This window comes from Megachile rotundata, chromosome 4 (genome assembly GCF_050947335.1).
Source record: "Megachile rotundata isolate GNS110a chromosome 4, iyMegRotu1, whole genome shotgun sequence".
NCBI lineage: Eukaryota > Metazoa > Arthropoda > Insecta > Hymenoptera > Megachilidae > Megachile > Megachile rotundata.
In genome coordinates, this window is record NC_134986.1 from 14,488,775 (window position 1) to 14,499,022 (window position 10,248).

Genomic DNA, 10,248 nt, shown 5'->3' on the forward strand with positions numbered 1-10,248 from the left:
ATGATATAATATATAAATATTATAAACAATTTCTTAAAATTGATTTTATTTAATCATTCTTATATACAAATACTTTTAGTTTATTCATTAAAGTATATCAGGTCACTTTGTAACAAGATCTCATTCATACTTGTTGATATTTAATTATATACATAATTCCTTAAAATATCTATATTAAATAACTAATAGAACTTAATCCAAACCTTCTTTTTTCTCTTTGATAGCTTCCTGTAATATTTAAAAAAAAAATAAAAATAAAATTTGAAAAAGTCACTCTATATATAAGATTTAATAGTTGTATTTTACCTTGAAACGTTCTTCAAATAATGAAAGTTCTGCAATAAGATCTGTAATCGCATGCATAAAAGCTTCGTGTGGTGTGTAGTCTGATGTTGTTTGAATCCTAATCACAAATTTATGTTCTAATGGATGAGGAACTTTGTATCCAGCAAATAAAACTTGGGGGTCCTTTAATAATTGGCTATTAAATAACAAAACAGCTTTAGAACCAAATAAAATCATACACATTTATGAAACTACACAACAATAATACTTACTTGCGGATCATGTTTCCAAGAGTATGGTCTTCCTTATTCACTGTGAAAATTGCGGCATTCGGAACCTTAGTGTCTTGCTCTTTAATAATCCTAAGCACAACGTCTAATATTATAAATATCTTCCAAAATTGAAAAATGATAGGTTAATTAATTCAGAACACTTACTTTTTCTCTCCTTCGTAAAGAAGGAATGATTCAAAGGTGGGTGGTGCGTTCATTATGTAGTTGAAGTGTTGTGTACAACGTTAAAATCAAACTTTGCAATTGCGTTATTTAAATAATTCAATTTTTAAACTAAACTGACAGATCACAAACAACGTCTACTACAGTTTACTATTGCCACGGTTTAATGAATCATGTAAATGAACTATTTTAATTGCATTACAACTACAGCGACATCTGTAGAACCGATCATTCAGATGCTCTGTAATTACAAGTGTGAAGCCTCTCTCTATATAGCCTATTTCTGCCTTTGTAGCCATATACAAGGCAGGACAAAATAAACAGAGTACAAGAATCGGTCATAATGTAGCACAAGAATGCATGATTTGAAGTACTATATAAGATGCATATGACAAAATGGTTTACATTATAAAAGAAGATAAAAGAAAGCTAGTACTTAACAAATTAACTACAAGATAAATTGAAGATTCATAGTCCGTTAATAAATGATATAATTTTCTTTGAAATGTTAACACTTTGGGGCAGTGAATAAAAGGTAGTTCGATGTTGAAAACGATAGTTGTGAAATTTATAAAAAGAGGGCGGGAAGATCGACTTGTGTTGTATTCTTTAGTCCATCTAATAGCAATATCGTTTCTGACGATTCGACAGCGAAGCAAGACTTATTCCGACTTCGCCGGAGCCGCAAAATAGTTGTCAAAATGGCGGGCGAAGGTGCTGCAAATGTGAATCCAAATTGTGAGGTCGTTCGCGGACAAACGTTCGAAGTTGGCCCGCGATATACGAATTTATCGTACATGGGCGAGGGTGCTTACGGGATGGTCGTGTAAGTGTCTTCAAGTCAATTTTCCTCCTGTTAACTTCCGAGAACTTTCGCCCGTGTATCGACTGGCTGACAGGCCGAAAGATAAACAATCAAACACATGCTTAATACGTGAACGATCGATTCTTTGTCGAAATATTTACTCTGCGATGCGTGTCAAAGATTTTACGTTTATTTTGACACCGTGCACAGCCGTTATTATGTGCTATTCATCGTTATGTATCCTTGCCTTTTGGCGCCACTTTTAAACGCGATTGTCACACCCTTTTAAACCCCCGTCTACTTGTGTTAGTGTTACGACTTCCTTGTTCCCGTCGCTTATCTCTCGCTTATCGGTCTTATCATTACACTGTTAACCAAATCATGATTATTCTGCGAATATCTTCTGAGAGCGATACGTATTTGCGTTCGAAATTTACGAATTTCTTCTTAGAAAGTATCGCATTTTTTAATTATTTGATGCTGCTTTTTTTATTTTTGAAAAACTTATTATTTTATGCTACAAATATTCCCATTATCGGTTACTATCAGAAACTAAAAAATTATATAAGCATATGTTAAATTGAAAGGAAATGTTAACAATAAAACTACCCTAAGCACTCTCATTAAATCTTAATAAGCTTTTGCAATTTGATAGACTATGTTGTTACAAATCTTCCTGTACATAGATTCAAGCACAGATGATCAATAATTTAATAGGTATTTAACATTAAAGATTGACAATTACATGATCTATTGAGTTTCAAAAGCTAGTTAAGATCAAAAAGCCACTATTTAAAGTAGTTTTCTTATAAGGATACTCTACAATATGAGAAAGCTGTTTTAATTATATCAATATATATAGAATTTAAAAAGTAATTTCATATATTTTGGAATTATCTGTTTTTTTAGATCTGCTTATGATAATGTAACAAAGACAAAGGTAGCTATTAAAAAAATTTCACCTTTTGAACATCAGACTTATAGCCAGAGAACTTTAAGAGAAATAAAAATTTTGACTAGGTTTAAGCATGAAAATGTGAGTATTTTTGTAATGTGAGTACATTATTGACTGGCAGAGAACAAGTGATAAAAATACATTACCCCTGTAATTTTTTTTTAGATAATAGATATAAGGGATATATTAAGGGCACCTACTATAGAACAAATGAAAGATGTATATATTGTTCAATGTTTAATGGAAACTGATCTCTATAAACTTCTGAAAACACAGGTTAATATAATTACTGATGATTGCTGAAAGCATTCAGAAAGTTTAATGTGAAAATACCTTTACAATTTCAGGCTATTAGTAATGATCACATATGCTATTTTCTTTACCAAATATTGAGAGGATTAAAGTACATTCATTCCGCAAATGTATTGCACAGAGACTTGAAACCAAGCAACTTGCTATTGAATACCACGTGTGACCTTAAAATCTGTGATTTTGGTTTAGCTAGAGTTGCTGATCCAGAGCATAATCATGCTGGTTTTCTTACCGAATATGTAGCTACAAGATGGTATAGAGCTCCAGAAATAATGCTCAATTCAAAGGTAACTGATACTTGATGAATTTTAACTTGAAAATAGTACAACAGATAATAATATGTTATCATTGTTACAGGGTTATACTAAGTCTATAGACATTTGGTCAGTTGGTTGTATTCTTGCAGAAATGCTTTCAAGACGAGCAATATTTCCAGGCAAGCATTACTTAGACCAACTGAACCATATATTAGGAGTCCTTGGATCACCATCTCCTGAAGATCTTGAGTGCATTATAAATGAAAAAGTATACATTATGCTCTTTGAAATATTATCCACATGTGTTTATAAATCTATTTAGATGATTTTTAAACATTATTTTAGGCGCGAAATTACCTTCAATCTTTACCATACAAACCAAAGGTTCCATGGACAAGTCTTTTCCCAAATGCCGATCCGCGAGCTTTAGACCTTTTAGATAAAATGCTAACTTTTAATCCTAACAAACGAATTGTCGTGGAAGATGCACTCGCGCATCCTTACTTAGAGCAATATTACGATCCAGCTGATGAAGTATGCATACGTTTTCGTAAATTACGATTATCAATAACAAACGACCAAATACTAAAGCTAAATTATTTCAGCCTGTCGCAGAAGAGCCATTCAAGTTTGATATGGAGCTAGACAATCTTCCAAAAGAAGTTTTGAAACAGTATATCTTTGAAGAAACTCTTCTATTCCAGAAGAATCATCAAGAAAACGCTATGTAGTCTACTGGTATCTACAAACAATCCTGTTTTCTTAAAGAGTAGAGTAGAAAAGAGTTTTGTAAAATAGAAAATAATTAATGAAAGTATTGAATCACGTTGCAGCTGCAGTTAGCGTGCAGGGTGACGAAAAAGGAGGCGAAGGTGCGGCGTCAAAGTAACAGAAGTGTACTTCTTTCACAGTTGTCTACGATCGAAGCAAGAAAAATAAAACGAAACCAAAAACATTCTACGAGGACATTATAATCGAAGAAAATTAGTACCAGCGACGACCATGGCGAGAAACGGGCGAAGCAGGAGGCGGTGAATGAGGTAAAAAACAAAAACAAAAAACCGCAGTGTCCGTGCATATACTTGTACATTCGCATGTCTTTACCGGAAAACAAAATACAGTGTCTCTTTTTTTGTTACATTGAACGCATAATATTAATTTGTACAATAACTTTTATTTATCCCGAATTATATGTAGGTAACGCTAGTTGACGATTTATTGTTAATCATCGTATCATACACATTGTCTGTGATTTAATTGCCGAGCGAGTGACGTGGTCGGTGTAATGTGCGAGATATTCTGAGCCACGTAATAACGGCGACCGATAAGATGAATGTGCGCAGAGAGAAAGAGAGAGAGAGAATTTGTGTGCTTGTCCGTAACTGAAGTATATAGATGTACGTATATAAATATCAGTGTACTACGAAACAACAGCCATTAAATTCATCCAACTGTTTGCCGATAGTTTCCTTATTATCATTATGTAATGTTCAGTGTCATTCTTGTAGTAGCTGCGTACCTCGCGGAAATTCGTTTTTGCATCAATCGGACTTAGCTAGCAGAAGAAAAAGATGGAGAGAGAATGAGATGAAGAGACAGCAAGAAGGAGAAAGAATGAGAAGAGAGTGCGTGCGAATGAGAGAGGCGTAAAACGTTTAATTCGTAATTAATTGCACTCGATGCAATTTCCAGTTCTTCTAAGCCATTTAATTGCGCCTTGTTTTACGAGCTACAGGTATTATTACACTGATACTGCCATTCTTGTGCGATAGAACGCATGGTGTCTGTTTGAATGCGGTGTCTGTTTGTATTGTTTATTTTATATATATATATATATATGCATACATATATATATTTCTGATCTTTTTACACGCTTTAATATACCACATTTTTGTTTCTTTTTCCTTTTGCGTTAAGCATCTCGAAGAATTCCTTACTTGTTCATAAAATTAGTGTATCGTGTCGTTCTTTCCTCCTACGTACATGTAAAAGCAGCACTTCCTTTTCATAAAGTCCACTTGTCTCTGGACACGATTTCTGGGATTCAAACACTCACCATGTGAGTTAAACATACGATATAAAATAATGTTCTTGTTTCGATTCGTATGCTTTCGCTCTAAATGTACATGCGTATACTCGAACGATTCTTTTTTGATATTCAATATATAACTCTAGCTTGGAGAAATGTGGCCGTGACAAATGGAAAGTGATTTGATCCGTGTGTGTATACGTGAACAGTATCATCGACGGTAAGAAACAAGAACCTTGTCCGACTGTGAACGCGACAGAAGTCGAATGATTATTAAAGCACAAGTAACATATGAACGATTGATTTAATATTGCTTGTTACCCATATACGAGAAGCTTTAACAGAAGTAAAATTATTATTTTCGATGAAACGATGTTACTTTCAACAAAATAAGGACATGCTTGTTGAGACAGAAAAATAGAAGAAACAAATCATCCTTATTTTGGATAAGACCAATCACACGTGTACAAATGAAACATTAGGATTTTGTTAATAATAAAAAGAAAGTAAGGACGACATGAGAGAGAGAGTGAGAGATTGAGTGATTAGCAAGAAGAAGAAGGAATCAGAACGAAACGCTTTGCCTCCCTCGAATAATCAGATCTCACGTTCTTCGATGCATCCAATAAAATGATTCTTCATTGATAATACGTGTCAATGGTATATTTATAATTGAACTGGGGGCGTTGATGCGTTATCAATAATTATACATTTTCTATATCCAAGTTGCGATAACGCTTCGTTGCCTCCAATTGAGATATCCTTTTTGCGATTTATCAAGTATTAGATGAAAACTGTATTACCCAGGCGAGTGTCCTTTTCGATTGCTCAGCGTGTATTATGCTTTACGAAACCTTGAAGGATGTATTGGATTATCGATCTGGCCTTGTCGCTGCTTATATCTGGAGCTCGATGAAAAATAATCTACGAGAGGAGTATCTCGTCAATAATCAGTCAAGATCTCCAATTATGCAGAATAGAATTTCAATAATTATCAGATGCTTCGCGGAGAAAATTTCGAAAACTGGTGGCTGGCGCAATTAAATTTTCAAAATCTATTCAAGCTTAGTGACTATCACTAGAGCTAGGAGATCCATTCCGAAGAAAAATAATTGCGCTTTGATAAGTTTAATCAGTATTATTTTTTGAATCTATTAGAAAAGGTTTTCTTTCACGGAAGAAATATAGATTCTTTTATGACGACGAGAATCTAATTTAATACGTGTCTTTTTTGCACGTCGCTTGTCCTTGCAAACATAATTGAACCATTGACGTCGTTGGAATATTCAGACGGTGATTTCACCTATGGAAATTAGTAATTAATCAATTACGTGGAATAACGCGTTGCTTTCCACGGCAGATAAACCTTCCTGGTTGATTTTTCTCGCGAGAAATCGAAAAGGACAGCTTGCACTCGTTTAAGTATACGTGACATCTTATTAAATTCTTGATGTGAAACATTTTGATCCGCGCTTAAAGATATTGAAAGTCGTTTAATGGAATTTGTCTGATAGAATCTTTCGGAGTCGAGAAATACGTTGAACGTATAATTTTCAATATTTCGAAAGTTTTACAAAGGGAATACAGGAAGAAAGATCTCGCAATGCGTAGGAATCACAAGCTTATACTTTTTGTCATATCTTTGTGCTGTATAGGCTGTTTCATAATATGTGAGACCCACTTCAGCAGTCATTCATTATTTAACTTGAACAACTAAATCATAGTGACCTTAACACGTTGACTGCCATGGGGGTCACTGTTGACCGGCACCACGTATTTAATGTAATACAAAATTAAATCAAATGTTCAGTAGCATTATACTAATTGCACATGGTAGCAAGCTTAAATTAAAAAATAAAACAATGTTATTCTAAATAACTGCACGTTGGTGTAGATAGTTATTTTTTATTTCAACGAGAAAATTTTCAAACTTTTTGGTTGTAACTGTAGAAAGACCCTGATCAAAAATCCCAGTTATGTTGATCCATTTTAACTGGGTAGTCAACAGAAATATCACGTATTGTATACAATTTATTACAAAGTACTTCATTGTTTTACTTTCCTCTCGTGGGTCCCATATGTTTATAAAACACCATGTATCTTTATTCGTAATAAAGCTATCGAAGCAAGAGCAAATTTTACAAAAGTCGTACATAAAACGAGATATTGTTCATTAACGTTTCAATGCAGTTCGCGGATTATTAAAAGAAAGAGCTATCCCTTTCTTCCTCGTACCCTTTCGTCTGCAATTTTCGAGCGCAAAATTGAACTTATTTCCAGGCAGTTTCTTCGAATTTCCCTTTCTGCGTGTACAGACGCTATATGTCAGAATTTCACGATTATATGTATATGTATTTAAGAAGCTAATCTCGAAAACGGTTTCGACCGTCGATAAATTAGCATCGCGAAATGTTTGTCGAGTAATTTTCACGAGCTGCCTCGAAATGAACGAGCAGAAATTTATTGGGCCTGACAAACGATATCGGTGTTCCAAAATCACTGTTAATTAAAAAGCTGTTAAATATATTATGTTTTACAGAGGTGATTGGCATTGAATGCAAACTTCAAAATTAAATATTCTTACATGTGCACTTGTTAAGTGGTTATAATGCTACCGAGGTGCTAATGTGATTATTTATCAGCTAGAGCTGCTAATTCAATTTTCAAGGTGTTACTACGTGATTCATAGATAAGGTTGATAAAGACTTGACAAATATTTGTAAACCGAAGACAGATTCTAATGGAAATCACAGACATTCGACATCGTCAATATTTCAGATTTCACAATATTTACAATATTGTTAAAAATATTGAGAATTCTAAAGTATTGGCATGTGTTGATAGCCTGAGTTCATTTTACAGAAAGATTAAAATAATGTACACCAGAAGTTTCCTTCAGAATTTTCATTAAAAATTGATGTTTCCTTTAAAACTTATCCCAACCAGAAATTCAAACATTGTGACATTCAATTTTGAAGTCTTTTGCAAGCATCACCTCTGTAAATCGTGATAATTATTATCTTAACACCTTGTACAAGTCAGAGAATCTAAACATGGCTCTCTGAATTTGTTATGCAACTAGTTTGTCTAGGAACAGGTTGAAATCGACATTTAAATCTCTGATTGTTCGTAGCTGTAAGAAGTATAAATATGGCATTGAAGATTAAGTATTCAATTCCATTATCTGTTTTCTCTTCTTGTTAATGAACGGAAACCGTGATTTTACATTGAACCCTATAACGTGTTCGATCGAGCAAAGTATTTCGAAAGAAAAGGTCAATGAGACTTCGTCAATTCGTTGCGAGAATGTATGAATATTTCATCTATCATTAAGGATCTACGGAACATCGTGTTTGATGCGTACACTTCGGGGAGAAGTTAATAAAAGAAAAGGAACAATTGGAACACCATTATCGGCAAATAAAAGAGGCACAGGACGCAAACGGAATATGCGAGCAACGATATAATGTAGCGTTTAATATACAATTGATAGAAACTATTATCAATATCATCAGGCCTAATATACTTAAACGTTGCGTGTATTTGTTGTTGTTGCCGATTCATATCTTATATATACATATATATCCGAATATTGAAAGAATATTTCGTCTATGGATTTTAAATGTTATACGTCATTTACGATAAAAGAAAAAGAACAAAAAAACGAAGCGGAAATTGGAAAAAGAGATGCCTCGATCGGTTGAGAATATTAATTAGAAAAATGCATCAACACAGTTTTTACGTAGGATAGAACAGTGATGGGCAAATCGAGTGCTCGGAACCTAAGGGCAGTGCACTATGCGACAATGAAGAGCGATATCAAATCAATGTTTCCACTTGTGGGTACTAGACGAATACAGTAAATACAGTAATCGAGCATAATGAGTGGTAATTTAGCACGTGGTAATGCGTGAACGCGTGGCGATATATGGCGCAGTAATGTGACGAGTGGTAATCTAACGGGTGGCTATGTAACGCGTGATAATGGAACGCGTAGTGATATAAGGCGCAGTAATTTGATGAGTGGTAATCTAACGGGTGGCAATCTGACGCGTGAGAATGGAACGCGTAGCGATCTAACGCGTGGTAATGGAACGCGTAGCGATCTAACGGGTGGTAATCTAACGCATGATAATGGAACGCGTAGCGGTCTAACGCGTGGTAATGGAACGCGTAGCGATCTAACTGGTGGTAATCTAACGCGTGATAATGGAACGCGTAGCGGTCTAACGCGTGGTAATGGAACGCGTAGCGATCTAACGGGTGGTAATCTAACGCGTGATAATGGAACGCGTAGCGATCTAACGGGTGGTAATCTAACGCATGATAATGGAACGCGTAGCGATCTAACGGGTGGTAATCTAACGCGTGATAATGGAACGCGTAGCGATCTAACGGGTGGTAATCCAATGCGTAATAATTGAATGCGACATACTCTAACGAATGGTAATTTAATGTGTAATAGTAGAACGCTTGGTGATGTAATGAGTGGCAATGTAATGCGTGGTTATACAATGCGTGAAGAGCACGTTGCCCATCACTGTGATAGAAGAATGGAAACCTCGATATCTTGCACGATTGCCTTTTAACAAACGAGATTGGTATTTTTGATTCCGAAGCGTCAGCACCTTGCAAAGACTAGAATTGATAATCAGTAGATCTTACGTTTAACGGAATGTATAAAGAAAAGAAACGTAGATAACGTTAGAATATTTGATAGACAGAAAGTATGTAGATTATTTAAAGCACATAATTAATAGTAATAATAGTTGTAGTATTTAAACGCTGAATGGTATCAAAAATATTTGACCTCGTTTGTTAATGCATTGAATTACCTCGTGCCTCGGCTGCATTCATAGAATCTAACGTATAAAAAAATGATCTTTAAATTTATTGCTGGTAGTTCTGTTTTTGTTTGTTAATTATTAAAGAGGTACTTCTGTTTCAAGAATAGTACAAAGATGCGATTAAATTAATGCGAATAAATCAAAGAAACCTATGAATGCGGCTAAAGAATATTCCGATAATCCACTGTGTTCTTTAAAAAAGAAGTCTATCTTTTCTTTTTTTAAATTACTTCAGTCATTTCTCCGAATAATTGTTATTCATGTAAATGATAAATATATATATGTACATCTTGCATATATATA

The 10,248-nt window shown here is 34.4% G+C and overlaps 2 protein-coding genes across 3 annotated transcripts; one reads left to right on the top strand and one right to left on the bottom strand.

The window, feature by feature from the left end:
* Nucleotides 1–29: 29 nt before the first annotated feature.
* Nucleotides 30–924, bottom strand: Rpb11 (DNA-directed RNA polymerase II subunit RPB11). Its single transcript, XM_003705749.3, has 4 exons — nucleotides 723–924; nucleotides 558–647; nucleotides 307–481; nucleotides 30–228 (listed from the first exon to the last, which is right to left on the bottom strand). The coding sequence occupies exons 1-4, from the start codon at nucleotides 773–775 to the stop codon at nucleotides 193–195; spliced, it is 354 nt and encodes a 117-aa protein (XP_003705797.1). The 5' UTR covers nucleotides 776–924; the 3' UTR covers nucleotides 30–192.
* Nucleotides 925–1,360: 436 nt separating this feature from the next.
* On the top strand, nucleotides 1,361–4,525 carry rl (Mitogen-activated protein kinase rl). Of its 2 annotated transcripts, none has more exons than XM_012291191.2 (8): nucleotides 1,361–1,566; nucleotides 2,455–2,581; nucleotides 2,666–2,776; nucleotides 2,848–3,099; nucleotides 3,170–3,337; nucleotides 3,415–3,603; nucleotides 3,675–3,807; nucleotides 3,981–4,525. In XM_012291191.2, the coding sequence occupies exons 1-7, from the start codon at nucleotides 1,442–1,444 to the stop codon at nucleotides 3,798–3,800; spliced, it is 1,098 nt and encodes a 365-aa protein (XP_012146581.1). In that variant the 5' UTR covers nucleotides 1,361–1,441; the 3' UTR covers nucleotides 3,801–3,807; nucleotides 3,981–4,525. The 2 variants fall into 2 exon arrangements, with proteins under 2 accessions (XP_012146581.1, XP_076387292.1); XM_076531177.1 differs by having other exon boundaries at nucleotides 1,362–1,566; nucleotides 3,903–4,525.
* Nucleotides 4,526–10,248: the final 5,723 nt, after the last annotated feature.